The sequence below is a fragment of the Anoplophora glabripennis genome, unplaced genomic scaffold, assembly GCF_000390285.2.
Source record: "Anoplophora glabripennis isolate ALB-LARVAE unplaced genomic scaffold, Agla_2.0 scaffold87, whole genome shotgun sequence".
In the NCBI taxonomy this organism is placed as follows: Eukaryota; Metazoa; Arthropoda; class Insecta; order Coleoptera; family Cerambycidae; genus Anoplophora; species Anoplophora glabripennis.
Window position 1 is genome coordinate 1,295,834 of NW_019416928.1, and position 26,239 is coordinate 1,322,072.

At 33.4% G+C, this 26,239-nt stretch overlaps 1 protein-coding gene across 3 annotated transcripts in view; it reads right to left on the reverse strand.

The window, feature by feature from the left end:
- Positions 1-3,981: 3,981 nt before the first annotated feature.
- The window catches only part of LOC108907196 (neuropathy target esterase sws), a 28,235-nt gene continuing 5,977 nt past the window's right edge, over positions 3,982-26,239 (reverse strand). For 2 of the 3 annotated variants that reach the window (XM_018710762.2, XM_018710759.2), the window contains exons 9-20: positions 23,869-24,074; positions 23,550-23,805; positions 23,176-23,497; positions 18,374-18,786; positions 18,165-18,320; positions 17,939-18,058; positions 14,883-15,069; positions 8,389-8,505; positions 5,580-5,791; positions 4,812-5,068; positions 4,552-4,645; positions 3,982-4,232 (exon numbers count right to left, since the gene is read on the reverse strand). In XM_018710762.2, the coding sequence (XP_018566278.1) occupies positions 4,131-4,232; positions 4,552-4,645; positions 4,812-5,068; positions 5,580-5,791; positions 8,389-8,505; positions 14,883-15,069; positions 17,939-18,058; positions 18,165-18,320; positions 18,374-18,786; positions 23,176-23,497; positions 23,550-23,805; positions 23,869-24,074 (2,442 nt within the window). In that variant the 3' untranslated portion in view covers positions 3,982-4,130. Of the gene's footprint in view, positions 4,233-4,551; positions 4,646-4,811; positions 5,069-5,579; positions 5,792-7,502; positions 7,620-8,388; positions 8,506-14,882; positions 15,070-17,938; positions 18,059-18,164; positions 18,321-18,373; positions 18,787-23,175; positions 23,498-23,549; positions 23,806-23,868; positions 24,075-26,239 lie in introns of all 3 variants that reach the window. The other variant, XM_018710760.2, reaches the window with a different exon arrangement.

Consider the following 26,239-nt stretch of genomic DNA (forward strand, 5'->3'; position numbering starts at 1 on the left):
TATTTAGGATATGTGTATAATAAAAACTAATTCATAATTACGTGTTTTATTGATATTTTATTGAAGGTTTTTGAACGTCATCATAAGAATTTACTACAAGTGTGATGTGATCAAAATTTTAGGAACTATTTATTTAGACCTGAATGAAATTTCAGACGTACAAAGAGGGACCCCAAAAAAAACTTGATGGCGCTTCTCCTGCTTCATGGGTGTTACGTAACCCCTCCCTAGTTAGTCTACTAAGTGGCGTCGCTTGAGACGTTTGCAGCGAGTCTCCGAGACAGTTTTTGTGCGATGACATCGGACTGCCACATCTAGAATTGATGAAAAGTGGAAAAAATTTGCACGTTTGGGTATAAGAATAGAAGGAGTACTATTGATATACTTGCTGAATTATTTAGTTTTCATGGAGAATGCATTTTAGTCAAAGATTTGCAAATGAGATGAATCGAGGGGAAATTCGCCCCCGCTTGTTGACTTCTGATCAAAAGTGCAAGCGTCATTAAAATGAATCCAAAAAAAATTTGGTCTTTTGTCAATAACAAAATAGAAGTCTTTGAGTTATTTAGAAAATACTTTCAAGGTGTTTTTCTTCAATCCGATAATACCTTTGATGATAACTGGGACTTCCACATCGATATCAATATGCCCACTGTTTTCATCAATGAGTTTTCTGAAAATGACGTTATTAATTCTATAGGCAAACAAAAACAAAATGACCTGTGGACCTGATTTAATTCCTAGTTTTTTCGTTAAAGACTGCGCTCATGTTTTAGCATATCCGCTACATATAATATTCAATTTGTCACTACGTTCTGGAATATTTCCCGATGTCTGCAAGACTGCTAGCGTGTGCCCTAGACTAAAAAGTGGAGACCCGTCTTGCATACAAAACTACAGACCTATTATGCTTCTATGTAATTTTGCAAAAACCTTTGAAATTTTGCTATATAACCACATGTATCCACATTTTAAAAACATAATTTCACATGATCAGCATGATTTCATGGAAAAGAGATCTACTGACACAAATTTCATTTGTATGACTCAATATTTGTCAAGTGTAATAGATAAACAAGGCCAAGTCGTGTTATCTACATGGATTTTTCAAAGGCTTTGATTGCGTAGATCATAAAATATTATACAAATTAGCTAGTTACGGGTTCACTGCTACTACAGTAGAGTTATTGAAATATTACTTGTCCAACAGTTTTAACTATGTCACCTACAACGGCTATAAATCGGAACTTTACCCTAGTATGTCAGGTGTCCCTCAAGGGTCCAACATGGGACCGTAACTCTTTTCTTTATTTGTTAATGATCTCAACAATTGTATTACCTGCAACAAGTTGTTTTTTGCCGACCATTTGAAAATATATTCACCTACACAGCTTACATGACTGCACATTTCTTCAGAATGAGTTAAACAAGCTTGTTTCACAGTGGTGCATTTCTAATAACCTAAACTTAAATATTTCGAAGTGTAAGGTAATATCAAACACGCGGAAAGTAAATTCCATTCTTTTTTATTACAATGTAGATGCCCAAGCTTGCAACTAAAGACTTGGGTGTATAACCACCATAACCATAAATCCGCAAACTATAAATTAAGTTTCTCTGAACACATTCAACAAACCCTTTCTACTTCCTTAAAACGATTGGGGTTTGTGATAAGACGAGGTAAAATTTTTACATTCACTTCTGAGTAACGATATCGACTGTCTCCAAATTCTAAACTCCTTAGACTTTTTAGCAAACAGATCAGCTAGTCTCATGTATATAATGTAATTACAACAAAATATGTACCTAACGACATTGCTTTAAATGACATATTGGATGTAACGATGGAATTTTGATGTCCGGATTAATCCTATAGAAATACCATATTACAAATATCATTTACTACAACATCGTTTACGACATCTCGTATTTACCGACACGTTTATATATACATTTACCATAGAATCTATCGGTTACAACGACCAATGGTGATGTACAGCCTTAAAACCAATGCACCGCTCTTCCGCCCGCCGCACCGTGCCGGCATCCACGCTTTCGACACCAGTTAGTACTTTTGGGACAAATTACGCTCTATCTACTCATACAGTTATATGTATTAATTACCACTTTCTATCACGATGTCGAAGAGAAAAGTGGTTAATAAAGAAGAAAAATCACATATACGAGGGCGAATGAAATATAAACCGGAATTATTTTCCTACCGATAGTGAAGTGAACAAAGAGGGGCGTGACATCTAAGGTTTACTGGCGGGGATGCCTAGTGGATTTTGCACAGATATAGAACGATACATTACCTCAGTAATTATCGCGATGTCTGAGCGAGAAGTACCGTCATCCGTTGCGCAACGTATTATAGTTAAATTTCTTACGAAAGAACGAAATTTTGAGAAGACTTCAGGCACAGTTCAGGGATAATACACCTAAAAAGACACAAGTGTATTTGTGGTACAAACAATTTTTAGAAGGGCGAGAAGCTGTTGAAAAGGAAGGTCACCAACGATGACCAAGAACCAGCGTGACTGAGGAGAACATTCATACCGTTCGCCGACTTCTAGAGGACAACCGATGATTAACAGTAGCTGAAATTGCTTCTGAGCATCAGCTTTGGCAGTGTTCAGACGATTATTACTGACGACCTCGGGTTTCGGAAAGTGTCTGCAAGGTGGGTACCTCATCTTTTGACTGAAAATCAAAAATGGAATTGTATGGAAGTGTGCTAACGGCATTTGAACCGCTATGAGGCTAAAGGTGAAGGTTTTTTGCACCAGATAGTGACTTGTGACGAAACTTGGGTGCACCATTACACCCCAGAATCGAAGCAAGCAAGTATGGAATGGCGAACGAAGCATGAATCTGCACTTGTCAAAGCCAAAACTTGGCTCTTGGCTGGGAAGGTTTTGGCGACTGTATTTTTTGAAGGAGTCCTACTTATTTACTTTCTCCATGAACGCTGAACTGTAAATGCCGCATACTACTGCCAACTTTTAAATGATGCAAAAATGGCATATCGTCAGAAAAGACGCAGTTTTCCCATAAGAGATGTTATCCTGCTGCAAGACAATGCCCGGTCCTGGTAAGCTGCCTTAACTATGGAGAAAATTAAAACATTGTCGTGGACTACACTGGAACACCCTCCCTACAGTCCGGACTTATCGCCCTGCGACTACCACCTGTTTAGATCGATGAAAGAAGCTCTTGGAGAACGTTTTGTTGATGATATTGCAGTTGAAGATTTCGTGCGCAATTGGCTTATGGTGCAACCATCTTCGTTTTACGAAATTGGAATAACAAAATTACCCATCCGTTGGGAAAAATGTGTCACGAAATCAGGAGATTACGTAGAAAAATAATTTTAAGCGTTTATATTTTTATCATGTCCCAATAAAGTTTTAAAAAATAATTCCCGTTTATATTTGATTCACCCTCGTAATATATAGACTAGACGGAAAAACTAAAGCAAGTATAGCAAAAGAATCTACGATTTCAACTATCTGGAAGGATAGAAATTAAATAATCCCTATTCGAAAACAATTCAATGAAAATGAAGCTCACAAGATCTTCTGAACACAAAGCAATACATGTACATACTTAAAGACTTTTTTAATAAAAATTTTAAATAAAATAAATGTAATTGTTTATTAAGTCTATCGGTTATAACAACTGTAAACAAAGGGTGCCTTGAAGGTCGTTATAACCGATTTTCACTGTAGTCGTCGTGTGAAAACTGTCTCAGGGGCTCGCTACAACTGTCTCAAACGACGCCACTTGGGTCCCCCTCATGTTGTGTAATAAAAAAAATATTAAACCTTATTCCAGTTCTTCAAAATGTGACATAAATGAAAGGTTTTAATTATTGCTCAGCTGGTCTCATTGGATTTCGTCGAATTTTTCACATTAAGACTGCGAAACATGCTGTAATATATTTTTTATTAATCAAAAAATATACAAGAGATCCTTTTTGGTGAAATTACATAAAAAAACTAAGTTATTATTTGCAATTTTCTCTTCAGTATTAGAAAATATACATAATAACACGGTAAAAAGTAGATATAGTTATATTCTACGATGAATAAGTATTACATGACCAGAATTACGTTAATGACTAATTTTCACATTTGGTAGGTATTATTTATATCAAAATCCACATCAGATTCTAATTCGTTTTCAGATAAAGATAGCGATCCTCCTGCTCTTCGTATATGCTTTTTCTCCTATAAAAAAAAAGAAAAATTTTGCGTAATATAACACTTTACGGTGAATACATGTAATGCAAAATTTTTATTTGAGACATTAAAGAATGTCGTTTTTACGAACCGAACAAAAAAAAATTGCTTGTCGAAAGATGTTCCCTAAAAAACTTTTCATTTTAAAATAGACACTATAGTTATAAAAATATATGCAGAGTTTCCAGCTATAATTATTTCTGATTAGAGCGTAAACTAAATTTTGACCAAAAAATACCCCTTTCTCTTGTATTTTATGACACACACATCAAAAAAATAAACTAATACCCACGAGATATCAACTTACTTCCAGAAGACCTACGGTAGGCTCTGACGCATATCCTCCTCTATCATCTTCTTCATCGGAAGAACTTGATGTAGATTCTTCTTCTTCATAAGGTCTAAAAAAAATTGTTAATTAGGTGTAGACATATGAGTAAATAAATAAGTTACTCATATGGGTGTAGCCTCAAATGCTTTTTTCAAATATGTGTGCGGTATTTGAGTGAAAGTAAACAGGACTTGGAGTGTCAAAGTTTATTTATTGGCACATTAACACTAGCTTACCTAGAAACTTTGCAAACCATTTGGGCTAAATCGGTGAACGTATATCCACCTAAACAATGAACGTTAGAGGAACTCTTATGAATTTCTGAGGTTACTTTGAAAATGGGCAAGTTTCCCGCTCTCATTTGACCGTCAAAGTAGGCTTTTCCGTGTTGGTAACCCACTTCTCTAATCTCGTCGAAGCTACCAAACTGTAGTGTTTTATACTTGTCGATAGGTGGACGGATGTATTCACAATAGTCACTATTTTTCACTTCCTAAAAAAAAATTATTTTCTTTCAGCGATTAATTGAAAAGTTGTTACTGTCGTTGCTACTCAGTGCCTACTGTCACAAAGTATTACTTTGAACCTGCTGACAGAAAGCAACCTACTAATTTGTACATACTACGAAAGTATGACTTGTTCCGCAATAGGTGAAATAGACTAGAACTACTCTGTGAACTACATGCCACGTCTAGCATTGACAAACGATTTAGCTATTTAGATGTCTATCTACCGATTTATTTGAGGATGAGGACACATAACCTACAAAGTACGTCGTACCTTAAATGTCATTGTTTCTCAATGCCTACTGACACAAAACATTACGTTGTACCTACTGACAAAGAGTTACTTACTAATTATAGGTGGTATGAAAATATAACTTGATTCACAGATAAAACAGACTTTTTAACTAATAATATTGTGGGAAACTACTCTTATTTTAAATGTTGATGGCAATGAGCAATCTGTTAATTAAACAAATCCTTTTAAATACTAATACTTACCTCTAGTTGTCTAACACAGCTAACATATGCTAACCGGGACTGGATATCCGGTAGATTAGGAACTTTGACAGTTTCTGTAAACGGATTCCACCGTTTCCATAGTAACCACCAACCCGACAAATCGTCTCCGTAATTTGTTAGATCTTGGTCATCCACCGAGCCAACGTCTATAGCCAGAATGTGATTCGCTCCGAGACTACGCATAACATCAGCTAGATAAGTACAAGGTAATTATTAAATTTACTGACCTTCCCAATATGAAATTATAGGAAAATGAACTAGATAGGGTACATTTTTTTATTTAATCAAAACGTTTTTCAAACAGGTAATGCTTTTCTTTGGGTTTTATTATACGGTAGAAAACTAATTTGAAAAAAATGTGAAAGTATTAAAATAAATACTCTGTTATTTTAAATTGTATCGTTTTGGCGTTTTAGTACTGAGTAAGTACCTGTACGATTATTCTGATATAACCAAATTTGATTTTAGCATAGGTGTCCAGTTCTTTCCTAAAATAAAAACTTTTTTAACTAGAAGCCCCTCTATACCAAATTTGAATAAAACATCTTTAAAAGTAATTAAAATGGGTACCTAAACATTTAGTTTCTTAACTTTGGCGTATATTAACTTAAAAACTATCAAACATAGATAAACTTTTCCTTTTAGTTTTTTTTGATATTAAGATATGAAATCCTCAAGTACTTTTTCTTACTTAGCTGTTAAAAAAAAAACAAATAATTGTAGGAAACCGCATCATTGATTTAATAAGCCACGCAATCAGATAAGTCAGAGTAGGGGCTGACGCTTGTCCACAAATTTTATCACGTAGGGGCGTATAATCCAAGAAATGGATATACACATATGCCTCTACGTGACAATAAGGACGATTTGTAGGCCGCCAGGATCCCGGGGGGCATAGCAATCGACTTGCTCAGATCTGAGTAACATGCATTTATCATTATTGTTTATTACATTTATCATTTTTCTTAACAGTACAAGCAAAAAAATGCCTCTTCTTGAGGCACCTTTTCTTAGATCTGATCATGTCGATCTTCCCCTAAACTGCAATGTCAACAATTGAACAAACCCTCTTGTTCTTTAAAACAAATACCAGATATACCACAAGATATAAGTGCAATGTTTACACAAATATTTATGTTTGCCTTTCTACGAGGTTCTTAGTAAATCTATTTTTTTGTAATATTATTGGTTACATATACGAAAAAAAAATAAAGTTGAAGATCATATTTTTATATCACTTTCAGTAATTGTAGCATGTTACAGAATAAATAAAAAAAATCGCCAAGATATTTTTTAAAATAGTCCTAATGTTTTTTAATTTTAGAAGCGGATGCCTATGACTAAAATTAAATTTAGATATATCAGAATAATTATTGCAGATAATTATTTCATACTAAGAAGTGAAAATGTTTCAATTTTGAATGAAAACAAAACAGTGTTTACAGTTATTAATATATACATTAAGAAAAATGTAAGGAATTTAATGTTTTCTGTCTACACTATAAAATATATACAGACCCACACAAATAACTTCGCTTTTCTGACTCAGGCAGTGTTGCACGAGATTGAGGAAGGACACATTCAGCTAGAAAAATTAAGACATAGGCGCAGCGATTTGGGGTAGTGGCTATCTACTGCCACGTCCAGAGTGCATTTGTAGGCAGAGTTATCTCAGATGCAAACTTATTTGTTTCGGTCTGTAGATTTAGCACAATTCAAACTCTGTTAGTTTAATAACCGATATCAAAAAGTACCAATTAACAGGGAAAGGAAAAATTTTGAAAAATTTTCACTTGTTACCGATTTACATAACGGAAGAAACTTGCACATATTTATACATACCATTTGGTCACTACTTCACTAAATCCTGAAATAAAACTTACTGTGTCATTAAAACCATACCTGGTACATTATTAACATAGCAACCATCCGCTATCAAGTGGCCATCTAGAGGGTCACACATTGGGGGAAAGATACCGACGATTGACATACTTGCCCTGACATATCTCCACAATTGACCTGTTGATTAACTTATTCTAATATAAGGATTAAAGATTATGTTGTCGTAATAGTCCTTCTATATTATTTTGAGGTTAAATACCCTTTGGAGCATAAGAAAAAACAAAATAACAGATGGGGTTATCCGAAAAACTGGTGTTGGTCTTCTTTTAGTGGAATTATTTTTATAAAACGATACAGGTAATTTCCATGTTCACAGTTTTCTAAACAAAAAAATTCAAACAAAATTTGCATGTAACTTTAACAAAAATAAAAATTTTGTCAGTTATTGTGAAAAAAAATACTTTGCACAACCCTTTTTGGCATCTCAGGGTAGGCTATCTTCTATTTTACAAACTTTATTTGAAAATACTTATTTGCCAATCAACAAAGGAATGGTGTACGCACCAAAAACAATTGCAAAGGACTTAATAACAATTTTAACACTTCCATAATATATTCTTTTCGGGGAATTTTCTAAATGATGTAAGAAAAATGGCATTCCAGTAAGTGAAACCGTCTCACCTCAAAATATCAGCCGACTATTACGACATACAACAGCCTTTTTAAAAAGCAAAATATTTCAATAAAATTTTATTTATACCAAACTATTAAAAATACAAACTTCCTCTTCTTTCTCCCACACAGCATTACTAAAATTGTGATTGGTTACCTTTTTCTTTGCAGCTCCAATGTAACCACGGCCTTACTTACCTTTTAAAGCGTAACCGACGAACTGGTGCTAGAGTAAATACAAATAAATGTGTTACCTATACAAAAACGCAATTACCTGGAAGATTGTTAGTGTAACCTCCGTCCAGTAAGAGATGTCCGTCGGTGGGGTCACACAAAGGGGGCATGTACCCAGAAAGGGACATTGACGCGCGCACGTAGCGCCACATAGAGCCTACGGAATAGCTAGGCTAAACTAAATGCTCATATTTACAAAATTTAGTATAAAACTTCACTGCGTTATCATAGAAAATACGGTAAAGCCATACAGTAAGGGAATGTTTCATCATTTCAATCATATGTCATATAAAAATGGAGACAAATATTTAAATACCCATAAAAAAGTGTCTATAAAAAAAATCAATTCAAAATGGTACAAGAATGCAGTGGTGCAATGGTACAAGTAAAATAGCGTGATATCAGTTTGTTTACTATAGACAATTTAAAACAGGTATTTAAAACTTACCCTCTAAGAAGCTTTATTTAACTCATTTAGGGCCAATTCTACAATGCAAGTATATATAAACTACGTATAAGGCTAAGTACGTTCTAAATCACCATATAACACTCCGGATAAACTAGGGTACAGCTTATACCTCCAAATTACACTAGATATACTTGGAATAACGTTACTCTGTCTTTCTATTGGTCCATGACTTCCATTATTCTTTGGCAGGTGGTCTGAATGGTCTGTGTTTGTTTGGCAGTACATGACCTCTAACCTGTATCCTGTTGTGGGTACACATGTCTGCATGACCCGTTTAAATATAACGTAGAGCCTGACCGGTCTGACAATTGCAAGCGACAAGAAATTGATGCAAATCTGTAATACGGGACATACTATAATTACAGGAAAAGGGCCAGTGGAAGTTGGCAGATTGACGCTAGGGACTGGATACTGATACCTGCCAACGACTCAACAAGAGGACTGTCCAATGAACGCTCGACCTGACAACATTTCTTTGTACTGCACTTTTGTTTTCAATAAAAAATACTTTTTATTTACTGTTGAGAGAGTTTCATTTTTGCTGCACACCAAAGCAACCCTCACTAAATTCGTGTATTCTGGATAAATTCTAATATAACGTTTTTTTATTATATTATTGACTATTTTTGCTTATATCTTAATTCTTGTTGAGGACATCAGCTCACATTGGCAACCAAAAGATTTTAAAAATCGGTAAATCAGTATAAAAATATTTTGTTGATAGCGTAACAAAAGCCGGGACTCATGATAGATTATTTGTTAGTTCTCTGAATGGATTTGTCAACTCAGTCAACAATAATTATTGAAAAGTTAAGGGTTTTCAAGTAGGTTTAGCAGCGCCATAAAGTCGTTGAGAAACTGGTGCCTCTTGTCATTGGTAGTAATAAATTTGCAAAGCTCGACCATCGCAGTCCTTTGGAGAAGGCCTTATGAAAAGCAATGATTTTGAATAAGAAGACTTAGATCGTCGGGGCCATGTGTTGGGCATCTGGTATCGACTACTGCGTCAATTTAGCCCATGGTGAAGCGAAAAATCGATATTTCTAATAACGCGCGAAATACATTCGCAAAGACGTAGGAATTCCAAAATATTTAAATAAGTTGTTCGAATGTTGTGAAGAAAACAATAATAGAGGCTTTTAGACGGATATTCCAAGCTATAAGAATAGTTATTAAATGAGATTGACTAATCCGTCTCGTGTTGCAAAACATATTTCCCGCATTTTATTCTGTTTTCTGTCAATGAATTAAATCTGCGCGCTGTATCTACTACGGCGTTTTTCGGTGGTTATCCTTCTTATAGTTGTACCGAAGTACTACAAGCAATGTAGAACGCAAACTCTGTTATATTTGGAATAAATCAAAGTATAAAATATCCGGAGAATAACTATATGGAACTTTATAGTTGCATTATAGAACAGGCCCTTACAATTAGTAGTAAAATTTTATAATATTTATAATTCTCCCAGAAACAAGTGCCAAAATTTTAACCATGCCTTAACTTATCGGAAGCAACAGCTTTTGTTATTTATAATAAACCGTAATTAAATTATATACTTTTATGGAATATTCTGTACATTTTTATCTCTTCCAGATCATGAATTTTTACAATTCTGGCTACTTACATTTTGTTTTTTTGCACCAAAAATACCGTAATCATGTTTGGAATAACATTTTCCTTCAAAAATTAAGTAGGCATAAAAAATGTTACAAATTTAATTTCAATTAATTTAAAATAACTGAATTTACTTCCGGGACAACTTAAAAATCCAGAAGCCTGCAAATATTTTATGTTGCCCACTGATACTAGTAATCAAAAAAAGTTTCGCAAATACTTTTCCCTGTATAATTCACAATAGTTCCCAGTGCGATATGCTGTATACCTATATTACTGAAATTCTGAATTTTGATCTTGAAGATCAAAAAAATACATAGGATATTCCAGAAAAAAAAAAAGGTTTGGTTAATATCTTAATAGCAATGCACATAACAATAATTTCATTGGCTTATCGACATATTTACAATAAATTAATGAACGATGCAAATGTAAAACTTCTAGTAAAATTAATACGTATTACTTTAAATAGAACATTTTTTAAGGTATCCTCTTGCGCTGACGTAAACGTTTTGAATTTTATTTCTAAATCTACATACGTACCCACAACCCTTTATAGAAGATTTTGCCGAGGATAACCTAATCTTTTTCAAACTTTACGACGTTATGGTTTATTGTTCTGCACAAATGAAATTAAGCAGGATTTTTACCTCGAATTAAAATCGTGTTTTTAAAATTTGAAAATTGGGGTTTTAAGTACACTGACTTCATCAAAATAAAAAGCAGTAAAAATCCCTTTCGATTAATAGTGTGAACACATAGGTTAACCAATCACAATCAACACATCCACCAAAAAACATACGAGCAACAAAACTCATGAAGCGATATGAAGCAAAGAATGAGAATGAATATGGGTGCCGGCGGGGTGTGTCAGAAATCACTCCAGGAGATCTAGAGGAGCAGTAATTTTTTTTTATTACGAGATTAATTTAGCACTACCTTTTAGCTACATTTATGGTCAAAATGTTCCATGCAGGATCTAACACTGGAAACAATTTAAAAAAAAATGAATGAAAATTCATTTAATCACCAAAAAAATTAAATTTGACACAGACCGAATGGATTATTTTTTATTGTAACAAACAAAACAACTGTACAAATTTTAATGAAGAATTCTACGTAATAGAAAAATTCCCATGAAGGTATGTTCGGAAATTTTTAAATGAAGCTTTAGTTTTTTTTTTGTGTCAGCGTGAGTTCCAGAGGATAATCGATTATTCCACTTCCAAACAATTTCAAATTTATTCCATAATCCATTGTTTTTGAAAAAATGACAAAATAGATTTTTATTACTGAGTACAAAAGTTCGTGAGAATAACTTAAATTTCATATTTATTTGAGTAAATAAATTGAAATTTAGAAGCAATGAGGTGCGAGGAAGGTGCCCAAAACCATGAATTAACAACACAAATAAATAAAAATGAACAGTGTCCAAAAATTGCAAGCAATATCTAATACTGCCATCAATAAAATAAAAAAATCATATCTACTCAATATAGGGAGACAAAAATCCATTTCATACGGAAAAACCCTTGTAAAGGTTATTTATTATTGAATTTCATTCGGTTATGTTGAAAGACAGAGATAAACTCTAGTACACCACATGTATTTCAATTTATCGTCAGTTATCAACTTACGTATTTTATTTTCATTGTCGAATTTGACAAAAAGTTGGCAATTTTTTAATTTAAAATTTGACTATGCCACTGGATTTTCCACTCCCTTAACTAAATTAGTACTAAATTTCGTGAAGAAAACTTCATAGTTATAAAATTAAGTTTAATTGTTTTATCATTTCTGTTATTCCAAATTGGGGTAGTAGACCAGGGCAGATCTGTTTTGAGGTGGATGTGAGAGGGGGCAAGCAAATTTTTTCTGGATTACCTTCAGTACAATTCACATAATAAAAGTGTAGATCCCTTGATCTGGGCGAGGTCCGGAACATTTTCAAAATTATAAAAATGTTTAAAATATTTAAACAAATACCTATTTTGTCTGAGTTTTTTACTTATATCTAGGAACCTATGCATTTTGGAAGAATATTGAAGAGGAAAAAAGTTTTAGAATTGAATTTTGCACAATATACTGTGGGTTAAAAATGTTTAAATTTATTACCGATGTTGCAAAATTGATGAAAAAAAAGGCAAAATAATCAAGTTTTTTGGATAATTTTTTAAAATATTTTAATTGCTTCGAGGGCATTCTAATTTTGGTAAAAAAACTTTAGAGTCTAGTAAAAAAACACACCAAATTTCATTAAAATCAGTTCGATAGTTTTCGCAAAATAATTTTTTGAAATAAATTAATTTCGAATTTTCAACATGTTGCACAGCTTCAAATAAAGGATCTAGATACTTCAAAATTTTTTCATATAGAAAAGACCACTCAACCTTTAATATGGTTTTTGAAAAATTGAAATCGGTTGATTATGACGGCCAAAGTAAATTTTTAAAGTTCTCTTTTTTTATTTTTAAACAATTAGATCACATTTATCAATTTGCAATTTACTTTTTTTTTTTAATTATAATTTTAAAGTACTATTTTTTCTTAATTTTATCTGTATTTAACATAAAAATTTTGTTTAAAGAAAAATTATTTAAATAATTGTAATAATTACAATTATTTAATGCATAAATAATAAACCTTGTTTATAACAAAATATGTACAAATTAGACAGTTGGCATTACGATATTCAAATTCCTTGGCTCGCGAGACATCGGATTAAAAAAAAAGATCGAAGTTGGTCCATTAGAGGCCGAGATAATGCAATTTTTTTCGTACCTTCGCATTTTGAACCTCCGAATTCAGTCTCGGAACGAAAGCCTCTTCCCCCTCTTTTTGTGTTTTGAGTCACTTTTTGCGCGTGCAAGCGACAGCTTTTCCGATGATTTATCTATGTTGCCGTTAACTTATGGATATGAAAATTTTTTCCAGCTTAGAACTCGGAAAAAAGAAGCCACTGGGTCAAAGATTAATGTTACATTGTTTATAAATTAACGGTCAATGCCGATAAACTTTGACCGTTTATATCTCGAGAACCAATAAATGGAATTCAACTCTTTTTTTCGGTAACTTTAAAATTATAATTTTTGAAAAAAACTAAATTTCAAATTGATAAATGTAATCCAACTGTTTAAAAATAAGAAAAAAGAATGTTAACTTTAAAAATTTACTATGGCCATTCTAATAAGTTGATTTAAATTTTTCAAAAACCATTTGAAAGGTTGAGTGATCTTTTCTATGTGAAAAAATTTTAAAGTATCTAGATTTGAGGCTGTGTAACATTTTGAAAATACGAACTCTTTTTCCTAAAATTTTTTCAAAAAATTATTTTGAGAAAACTATCGAACCAATTTTAATGAAATTTGGTGTTATTTTATTGTACTCTAAAGTTTTTTTTACAAAAATTAGAATACCCTCGGAGCAATTAAAATATTTTAAAAAAATTATCCAAAGAATATTTTGTCCTTTTTTCATTAATTATTGCTATTTTGCAATATCGATAATCAATTTAAACATTTTTAACTTACAGTATATTGTGCAAAATTCAATTTTAAAATTTTTTTCTGTTTCAATATTCTTCCAAAATGCATAGGTTCCAAGATATAAGTAAAAAACTCAGATAAAATAGGTATTTTTTAAAATTTTTTAAACATTTTTGCAATTTTGAAAATATTCCGGACCTCGCCCAGTTCTAAGAATCGAAATATTTATTATGTGAGTTGTACCGAATGTATTACAGCAAAAATTATTTTATTATTATTATTATTTCCCTGGTCTATAGGCAAACTATGAAATCGTAAATAAATTAAATGAACAAATAAAATTTTCAGGAATTAGCTCTTTTTAGTCTTTTTCGGGTGACGTACGTATCTACAATCAAAAGTATACAAAGATGTCCAACCAACGAAGAAAATCAATAACTAATTTTTGTCAAATTTTACTAGGAAAAAATACTAAGTACACTTTAGTAACTAAATAAAATAAAATAAATAATAAATAAAAAATAAATAATAAAATAAATAATAAAATATAATAAAATAAATTGAAATATAATAATAATATGACATATTAGAGTTTTTTAAGTTCTATCTTTCAGAAAAAAAAACAATACATATCCCATATTCTATTTTAGATAGGTGACTACAAAAATTGCATATATCCCACTAAATACTTCTGTAGCTATGACTTTTTAATTATTGATGGTAGAACTATAATAATTCTCTCATAATGTACTTTTTGCTTTTCTGTTAACGTTCACTTACGAAAAATACGCCTAAATCCTGGAATTTAATAGATCAAATCTTAAATATTTTATAGTGTGTAAAATTTCCAGACCAAAACCCGATTTCCTTAATCAATGATCACAATATAAAATGCATTCTCCTGCAAGAGGGTGCGTACACTATGATAGATTTGATATCCCATACAATAGTCGCTAAGAACTTACCATGCGTATGTATCCTCATACAAGACGACGTAATGTCGGTAGTAACAGTGAAATAAGGCAGCCAGAGGTCTTCTATATACGTGTCTCCTAAAGTAGCACGGATTGTTTGGTTAAAATCGCGACCGCTGAACATCGACGTCACCGGATATGTCAAGTCCATAATTTGTCTCCACCACTGTGTCATTTTCTGAAAAAATGTTTGTTTTTCAACAACACTGCAAGTGTTGTACATAATTTATTTTTCGTTAGGTTTGTTCTTTGCAAATTCCGCTGAACTACTCCAATTTAAATAAAATTTGGTGTGACGGTATGTACGACTTCAAACGGGGGTAATAATAGGTATAGTTTTTACTTCAAGCAGAAAGAAAGTCGTGAATTTACCTTATGGAATTTACGTAAACTGTTGACCTAAAAATTGAAACATATGGAATAAAATAAAGCGGTGATATATTCAGCCATTTTCGTTTCTCTGAATTTCGTTGGTTGTATGTATTTTGTCCGCCTAATGTCCTGTTAATACAGGGTGTCCCGAAATTCATGCAATATAATTTGGTCACAGATTCTTAGGACAAATTTAGGGGACCCGTATTTTTTATTTTTGCCAAGTAGCCCCCTCTTTCGGAGTTACAGCCCCCTGAAGTCCGCCTCTAAGAAAAATTTTTTTTTATATCTCCGAACCCTGTTGTACGAGAATCCCTAAATTTGGTACAAAGGGGTTTTATGACATGTGGAATCTGACGGTGCAACGTTTTTTGACGGGGAACCCCCTTATGACAATTTTTCGTGGGCTCCTTTGTCTTTGGAGCCAAAAAAATTTGGTCGCATATTTAAATTTCTTAAAAAGTATCAGTCCACTAGAAAGTCATTAAATTTAGAAACTTTTTGTCTCTTTATACTTTTTTCGTAAAACGCAATGTTTTCGAGAAAAATGTCAAAATGTGATCGAATGTATATCGTGATTCGCCATTCTCCTCAAAAACATTGCGTTTTATGAAACAAATATCAAGAGACAAAAAAGTTTCTAAATTCAATGGCTTTCTAGCTAATTAATAATTAAAAAAAATATCAAATTTGCGACCAAATTTTTCTGGTTCCAAAGACAAGGTGACCCACCTAAAAGTGTCTTAAGCGGGTTTCTTACTAAAAAGCGTAGCACTGTGAGATTCCACACATCATAAAACCCCTGTGTACCTAATTTAGTGATTCTCGTACATGGTTTTGAGATATAAAAAATACTTCTTAGGGGCAGATTTCAGGGGGTTGTAACTCCGAAAGAGGGAGGCCAGTTGGCAAAAAGAAAAAATACGGGTCCCCTAAATTTGTCTTAAGAATCTAAACCAAATTTTGTTGCATGAATTTTGGGACACTCTGTATATCACATAAGGTGGATCGATATTACACAGTTTACCTAGAAGAGGTTCAATGTCAGGGATCACCAACACTGAGATTCACAAGCTAAACAAAGTGCTTTAAAAAAATTGTAAAAACTTTTTATTTTTAAATCAAATTGAAATTAATTATTAATTAAAAACGTGAAATCCATCAGATTTTATAAAACAGCAAAAATAATTATTTTACGGCATATACTAATTTTACTTATAATTAGTAATGTTTTAATTTAGTAAAACATGTAAAAACATATTAATTTCTTAATTAAAGAACACTCAAACATTGTTTTAATGTTTGGTGTTTTATTCGTATCGACAAGAAAAAAATATGGCTTTAAAATACCCTTTCACGAAGTCATACAAAAGTAATCTGTTGTTACGATATTATTTTCCATTGTATTTTCACTCTGCGTTACTTTCATTCACTCGATTTAAAAATGTAACGAGTGACAAGTGCATACATACAAATGAGTTCGGGAATTGCCCAGTGGCGTATGGACAAGAGTTTCAATGCAGCTTGAAAGCCGACCACATATTTGATTAAAAAAAAAAAACAAATTTCATATTAGTATTCTGGAGAACAAGTATTTATTACCCTTAAGAAAGACCCAAATGAAAGTTGTTCAGTTCATTGAGGGAAAGCGGTTGTTGATTAGACGCTAACCATTAGCTTGAAGGTCAATTGAAGGTCAACAACATAATTTTAAATGGGACACTGTTTTTTACCCTGGGAACAGATTTGTTAAAACATTTTACATCCGGATGTGACCTCAACTTTGATTTTGCGGTCAAGGCCAAAAAGACAGTGACTTCACAAATGATTTGTCACCATTGAAGCAGCCTTGGAGTAAGATGTTTGCCCCCATACTACTCAACAAAGGCATAACTCTGCTTCAAAATTGAAAAAGGCATATTTGAGTATGTTACAAAGTTAGACTGAGTGACTGAAAAATTGAAAAATAATTTCCCTTTATTTGTGGACCATTGAATTAAGAGGTTTGCCCTTATTACTTTGCAACGTACTCGGGTGTAAAATTTACCGCTTTTCCAGGATCAGCCTCAGGAATACAGGTACCGATGTAGAAAGAAACAAAGTCAACCTTCAAATGACCTTCAAGATTTTTTAATCTTTCATTTCCAAGATCACCGACCTATGATCCCAAATATACTTAAAAACATTTGTAGAGGTAATTAAGGTCGACTTCCGTAGTCGACTTTCAAATGACCCTGAAGGCTAAGGTCGTGCTCAAATCCAAAGCCATGATTGAATGTCTTGATGAAAATCCCATCAATTTTAGGGGGCAAACATATTATTCCGGGGTTGCTTCAGGGGGTGACGAATAATTTGAACTCGCTTGACCTTCACTCTTACTGCAAGGTCACAGTTGAGATCACATCCAGATGTACTATTTTCTTCCAAATCCATTTTCAGGGTATAAAAATAGAAGATTCCATTTAAAATTATGAATTTGACCTTCAATTGACCTTGAAGGTCACAATTAGAATCTAATTCAAGGTCATCAACCGCTTTCCCCCCATGAACTAAACAACTTTCATTTTTGGGTTGGAGGCTTCACTGACGAGATATTCACATGTATCGGTTAAAATGGGACACATGGTACATAAAAAAAATTATAAAAATTAAAAAATAATTAAACTTATAATTACCTTTGACCACTCCCGAGCCTTCTGTGTGACGGTTGTAATATTCCTCTCTTGAGACCAAAGAGCTCCCATGAAGGCACCTATGCTAACTCCGCCCACCATATCAATGGGAATGCCAGCTTCCTATTAAAACCGCTCAAAAGTATAAGAAAAATAATAGATCACATAAAAGATGTCGAGTTATCACACGAACAAGCTCAAATACATATTTTTAAGTAAAACAGATTACCTGTATAGCTTTTATCATCCCTATATGAGCCGAACCCCGCGCTCCGCCTCCACCCAAAACTAGCCCGACTGATGTACCAGTTAACCATCTGGCCAGACGCGAAAAATCTGAATGTATATTCGGGTCCGTGGAACAGACCTTTGAATATAATTCGTTCTAAAACACACAGTTTCAATAATCGTTCGGCTCAACTCGACATATCTACTCACTATTCTATAAATCGATTTCCTAGAAAACAGCCTGTTAGGGCATAATATATGATGATGCGACGACACCCACGTCCTCATGTTCAACCATGCGATGGTATTATGTGGTTTCCCGTCCTCTTTATGCAACAACACCAATTCCTTCTGTGTCCTTATGGCCAGACGTTCAATTTCCTTCTCCACTTTGCCCAGGGAAGGATAGTTATCCCCCAAGCCGACGATTAGGATGCAGTCGGCTTGTCGGATACAACGTTGGGTCCAAGCGCTAACCGTTAGGTCGCACTGATAGAGAGAAATTTTGTGTTGGTCCTCTTGCTGCGCCAACCACGAAGAGAGACGGTACTCGTTATTCGGGTCCATTATTGTCGTTCCAAGGGTTTTCCTCACTACATCTGAAGTCAGTCTTAAAGTTGAACCTTGAAATACAAATGTAAATTAAACGTAATAATAACAATTAAAAAAATATATAAAGGGTGTGCCATTTAACACTCCCGCTCCAATATCTCCGAAATGAAGAAATTTATTTTAGTCCAGAAACTGGGATTGTTAGGTCCCTCGAATAGCTTCAACTTGCATTTAGAATTGCTAGTTCAAATCTTTCTTTATAGATGGCGTGGCGATACTAAAAAATTTTTTGATTCCTCGAATGTGGACTAATATGTGTCATCTGTCATAATGTTTTATTTTAAACAAAAGACATGAGCGACCTATGACTGAATTTTTTAATAATATTTGCCTGTTATAAGATTTAGCAATGTACAATTTTTTTTCTGTAGTTGATCATTTGTTTTTTTTTGTAATGTATTGTTTGTTAGTTAGTATGTGGCTGTCTCGAAACTAAGTAAATATTGGGAAAAACTTTATATTACAAAAATTACTCAAAATTTAACGATCTTTCAGATGAACCGCATTTCCATGTTCCAGGAATCAAAAAAATTTGTTGTATCGTCACGCCATCTATACAGAAAAATTTAAACTAACAACTCTAATTGCAATTTGAAGCTATTCGAGGAACCTAAAAACCCCAATTTTCGGAACTAATAAAAATTTCTTCATTTCGCAGATATCGGCAGGGGAAGTGTTAAATGACACACCTTGTATCTGAGTGTTTTCACTGACAATCTGTTAAAAATTATGTACGACTCGCATAAATTTTATTATAAAATTAAGTTTTATAAAATGCACACTGCTCTAAACAAATTCTATGTCAATTCTAGTGAAAACTACTACTACAAACGACCGGTTTCAAGATAGAACCGTCTACGATATTGTGAAACATTTCAAGGATGCAGGAGGGACTGTGGCCTGTCTTTGGAGCAGGTATCCGTCAATAGCCACCACTCCTGAGCATGTCAACAAGGTACATTGCCAAATCCGTTGAAATTTTGAACTCCCAATGCGCAAGATGGCCATAGAGCTGGAAATCAGCACTGAATGTGACCGAAACACCGTCAAGAGAAAGCTGGGACTTTGAAGTTACAAGTTGATCCGATGAAGGTGAAGCATCTACAAAAATGCCGTGGAATGCGTCGACTGGTCGCTGGTGGTCACCTGAAGAAGCTCTTCACCGAGGAGAGAGTTTCACAATTAAATCGCTCCACAACCGCTAAAATCGCAGAAGATTGGCCATTTTCCTAAGTTTGGTGACGATCTGAGCCATCGAGAAGACACCCTACTATTCATCATCCTAACAAACGTTAAAATTAATGCCGTCAAGTACCGAGAACGAGTTCTGCGTCACACTGCGAAGAGTGGTTTGAACTTTTGGAGCAAGAACGTTTGACCATCAAACTCGTGGCATCTCAACCAAGTAGATAATTCGGTGTGGTCCATCATTAAGCAAAAACCCTCAGGAAGATGCTATGTAATAATGGAACAGTTGAAAACGGCATTGGAATGTAAATGTATTGAAGCCAAAGGTAAAAACTTTGAACATTTGCTGTAAATTTTTCTGTTTAAATTATTAATGTTGGTCTAATAAAGGTTTTTAATTTTTTGGGTGTGTTGATTTGTTGAATTGTGGTAGTTATTATAGCCTCTTGAAATATCTAAAAAAATTGTGGGACATGTTCACCCACCCTGTCTGTATATTGTCTCAATCGTTAGAAAACATTTTATTTCTAAAATGTATTGCAAATATCAGCAAACATTTTTTTTATCATATACAGGCTGTCTTATAAAAAACGTCCCAAGCTGTAACTCTGTTAATAATTGTTCTATTTTAAAAAGACAAAAGACTGTTGTTAATGGCTAGATAAATACTACATTCGAGCACTGATTTTAATTTTTTTTACCATCATCAGAACGTTAGGCGATTTTCAATTGTTTTTCCTTAAATGTCAAGTGATTATTTTTTTGGCCTGTTCCATAGAGTATTTTTTTCTGCAGTCAACAATGTATTACAACTTGATATTTATTAAATATTTTATGGAAAAAACATTTTTTTACACAATTTATTAGAGAAATGCTATGTCTAAAGTAACAACACAAAGCAAAACAAATAGATACCAGATCAACAACAAAACAACAATAAAAAACCCTTATAAAAATTGTTCGAACTGTCTTCCATCTTGTTGAATACATAACTGACATCTTCTGGCTACCTCATATGTAGCATTTGATATTAAGTTAGGAGGCATTTCATGGCAAATGTTTATAATCCTCTCTCTTAAAATACCTACATTTTCCGGATGTGTCAAAATTACTTGATTTTTAAGATATCCCCAAAACCAAAAATCTGCGGGGACGAGGTCAGGAGAACGGGCAGGCCATCGAACAGGACCAGTCATGCCAATCAACCTTTCATCAAAATTAGCATTTAACCAATTAGTGTTTCTTCGAGCATTATGCGGAGGAGCACCATCTTGTTGAAAATAGATCCTATACACTTCTGCAAGCGGTAAGGTATCCAAAGTTTGCAAGATTTTCTGACAAGATTCTATGATATTTGTCTTGAGTTAGAATTCCATCGATGAAAAATGATCCAATTAATTGATTACCTAGAATACCGCACCAAACATTAACACCGAATCTCCGTTGGTAATTGGTTTCAACAGTTATTCTGGGATTTTCTTGATTCCAATATCGATGGATATTTCGGTTAAAAATGCCATTATTACTAAAGGTACACTCATCTGACCATATAATTTTTCTTCAAAATCCTGCGTCTTGTATCATATTTAAATAAAAATGGCAAAATTGCTCCCTTTGGACACGATCGTTATCTTCAAACACTCGCACTTTCTTTGGTACATACGATTTAAATTTGTGTTTTTTTAAGATGTTGTGTACTGTGTCTTTCGAAGAATTAATATTACTTGCAATCTCTCAAGTAGAAGCTTGTGGATTTCCCTCAATACTAAGCAAAACGTCTAATTCTACAGAACCATTAAAAATGCGTTGCGAATTGTTAGGCTTTTTAAAAGAACCACACATTCTGAGATTGTATCCAAGTCTTTTAAATTTTCGTCGCTGTGGAACATTCCTGTTTAGAAACCGAATTGCATACAGACGTTCTGCTTGGGCACTATTTTTATTACATTGAAAGTATACTTGCAACATATCGGTCAGTTCATTAGTGTTTTTAAGTTTAATTTCTTTGTAATTAATAACCACTTGACAATACACTGATAAGTATTTTGCCTAGGAAATGACGCGTACGTGACATTTAATGCTTCTAAATTTAATTGTTTTCATGGCAAATTTGACATTTTTATCACAAGTTGACGTGAATTTCTCTAATAAATTTTGTAAAATATTTTTTCCATAAAATATTTAACAAATATCAAGTTGTAATATATCGTTGACTGCAGAAAAAAATTGTCTATCGAACAGGCCAAAAATATTAATAATTTGACATTTAAGGAGGTTTATCGGGTACGGAGGTACGTCTAAAGTCTAACGAAAGTTTCTGTAGATTCGCTAGTGACTAGAGTAGTAAACCTTTAGATTTGGCAACGTTGCACTTGGCTCGGCTCGGCGTTCGCTCGCTCCCGTTCGATCATTTTGTTTGTTTGGACACCTGCGAATTTCAAATAATACGCTACGTCGAGACCGCGGCGTTGCCGCTTTCACGCATATGGAGGATAAGTTTTAGTCAACGACAGCAGTTTGAAGGAGAATTATTATAAATTATGTATCTTACAACTACCTAATCGATTTCTACAAGCTGTGATACGGCTCCTTAGATATTGGTTTTCTATTTATACAAGTTGCTGTGGAAACTGTTCGTCAATTGCATTCCCACAGGACTGTACTAAATCGTGAAAAATTATTTTATTAATATTTCGTCTCTTAGGTATCCAGACTAGTCATAATTTTTTTGGGGATTTTCTTCATATTAATAAGCTTATATTAATTTTTTTATGAATATTTGTTCGTCAATTCCAAATCAGATAAAACTCCTTCAGAAAAACCAATTGAAAATCGCCTAATGTTCTGATGATGGCAAAAAAGAATTAAAATCAGTGCTCGATTGCAGTATTTGTCAAGCCATTAACAAGTCTTTTGTTTTTTTAAATAGAACAATTATTAACAGAGTTACAGCTTGGGGCATTTTTTATACCTAAATTTTGTTAAATATAAATATATAAAGTACTTATGTTTTTAGAGAATCGATATAAATTTTAATTAGTATTGTAAGAGATATTTGTTCATATGAAAACTGCACATCGTGTCAAATAACCGTTTTCTCTCATTCTGAATTTTATCGAACACGGTTTCCAAATTGCAAAATTTTTAAATACGTTTATGTTTATTACACTAATTGTGAACTCAAAATCTGTTATAAAAAAAATTGTACTCACCAATAGCACATAAGCAGTGGTAAAGTTCGTAAGTAAACGCAGTTAGCGGTACGTCATCGGACGCAGCGACTATAGCCACAGTTGAAAAGTTAATCTGTGAAGGTCTAGTGTCCACCGCCGAACTGCTAGGAGTATGAACGTTTATTGCTGGCTTTTTCCAAGTACCTAATATCCTATGGCCCAATAAATTAATAAGCCTAGTTACGACTATCGGAAATCTTAATTTAATTGCATTGAATAAGCCTTCGGGTAGTTTGGCGAGTTCGGAATCTCTCACAGCTATCACAGTAGTGCTTCGTTTGGTTTGCGTCACCATCTCAACCTGAAAGGAAACTTTTACAACATCGTCGCAATCGGTAACCTTTCTTACTTACGACTCCAATTAAATCGCCTTTGCCGTATTCCCCAACCAGCTGCTTTTTACCATCCTTTTGCGTTATTACGGACCTCAGCCGTCCGGAAAGTACAATATAAGTAGAGTCGCTCTCATCGTCTTGTCTATAAACTGCCCTTCCCGATTCTATAAAGAGCCAGTCTAGCGCAAAATCGACCTGTCGTACGAAGGGCGATAGTCGCCTGACCACCAAGTGGGCTATATATAAAACTATCTTAGGTTTTTCCTTCATCATACTAGAACATTATTACATACTATTTAGAACCACTATTCGATCGTTCCTTGTGAAGATTATTCACCTGTAAAACGTGTTTTTGGAAAGTAAAGCTATTCTGGTAAAATGCTTTGCGCGTATCGTAAAAAAGCTCGGTTCTCCTGTTAATACGGCTAGGCCTCCAACTATTTCTCCAGGATAAGCGGTGAACATGTGCACCTCATCATCGCCTTCGGTTAGTTTTTGAGATACAATTAAAGCGCCAGAGATGACATATACAAGGGCGACGTCCTGAAAAAAATCCAAATTAGTTTTATGGTCCCTAAAAATTAAATGACTCTTTTGCCTGTTGCAGAATCAATTTACCGAGGACGAAGAGACTTTCTACTTCCTTTCTCTCCTAATAAAATAAAAAACCTTTAGTGAACATATTTGTCTCTTGTGCAATTCTCTACGTGTATACAGGGTGTAACTTTAAATGGAGGGAGAGGGGACAATTTTTTAGACAATAGTATGTGTTCTCCAGAATACTAGTCTGAAATAATTTATTTTAAACCAAAAAAAAAAGTTCAATAACTGGTTTTTAAACTGCACTTATGTCTACATCGTCACAGGGCAGCTCCCAAATTCAGTTGTATCAGTGTTGTTTGTTATTACTTTTTTAAGCAAGCTGAAAGAAACTAACATGAACGAGAGAGAGTTAAACAGCAATCGAAAATAACTTTGTAAAAACGGATTGGTTTTATACAACTATTTTAGAACCACTGTATTTTTTTGACATCAAAGCAGTTGAAAAACCAAATTCAAACATTAAAACATTTTAAAATAATTTGTTTTAAAATAATTATTTTTTTAATTTTTAATAAAAAGTATTTCTTGTTATTTTTATAAAGCACTGTGTTCAGTTTGTGCATCTCAGTATCAATGACCTCTAATTTAAAGTGAACCACTTAATATCAATCCACCTGATACAATGTGATAATTTTATATCTTTACATATGTATCTTTATACATATACAGTGTTAGAAGCTTGACTGCCTTAATTTTAACAGGTGATAGAATACATTAAAATAAACAAAAAAAACTTATATGACATAGGTCCTAAACTCAAGCATTTCCGAGAAAAAAATTATTAAAATCTCCAAAATCTCAACTTGATGTACAAAAGTTCGATTAACTAAGGAATATTGACATAACTGCGTGCATAGAATACCATAAAATACAATGTTTATCACTTCTTTGAACTTCTTTATGCTTAATTCTAAAAAATAATTAGTGTAGTAATAAATTTAAAATTTTATAAAATTCATATCGAGCGGCGAATAACACGGGGTACTAAGCTGTTCAGCAATATGCAATTCAGTTGATATCTGGAACTGGACCGTGTGCTGGTGTTTTTTGCATATCACTATTTCCTTTTCTTGAGGTGTTTTCTAGCGAGTGCGCGAAAATTGGGTTCAAAGGTGTCGCGCGTACATCGAAAATGGCGGTGGACATTTTAAGCATATATTGTAGTTTGTTTTATACTTGTGCGTTTAAAAATTACTGAATTTTGCTTTTGGGTAAATACCTAAATTATTTTTAATACGTATGATTATTTAGATGACGTTTGGAATCTTTGGGTATTTTAATTGCATATTTTTCAAATTCATAATTTGATTGAAAGATAAGTTCCTGTTTTAAGGAGGTATATCGGGGTCCGAGGGAAGTGAGGAGTGCAGGGGGTTCTATGCTTTTCTTATGCGACTAAAGTCCCATAAGAAAAAATTAAATTCTTTTGAAATTATTTGGGATAAACATTATCTATATAGCAAATAAATCTACTCATATGACATAAAAATATCATATTTAAGTAGTTTTAAATTATATTTAATGAACGCATAAAGACTATGTAGATGTGGCAACAGCGCTAATAATTTACTAGCAGTTGTACACACTGTGAACCTACAGACCTCGGACATCGGAGATATTGCGCGTCAAATTCGGGTAAAAATGCGTATGCATTCAAAAATGTATTGTGTGCAAACTATGTATAATATAATTATTATATATAGCAAATATTTCGTATTATCCTCGTGAAGATTTGTATCCTTTATTTAAAATCCGTAAATCATGTGAACTGGTAAAACAACGAGAAAATAATTATGTTAATTTAGTTCTAAAGAAATTAAATGACACTCGCGCCCATCTCTCGTCCAAGTCAAAGAATATGTTGGATGCAATTTTGAAGGTTCTGTGATAGAAATTACATTATTACTCACTGTTCTTGTTTTTCATCTCTATTTTAGTAATGTTACAAAAGTTTTGCAACTATAGTCTATAACTAATTTTTTAGATATAAAGTTTGCTGAGTTTGCATACAGAATTTGAGAAAACAAGCTCCCATTCAAAGTTACACTCCGTATAAGTTGGAATGACATGGAATTCCTGCTGAAGTAGAATGTAATGCGAAAAAT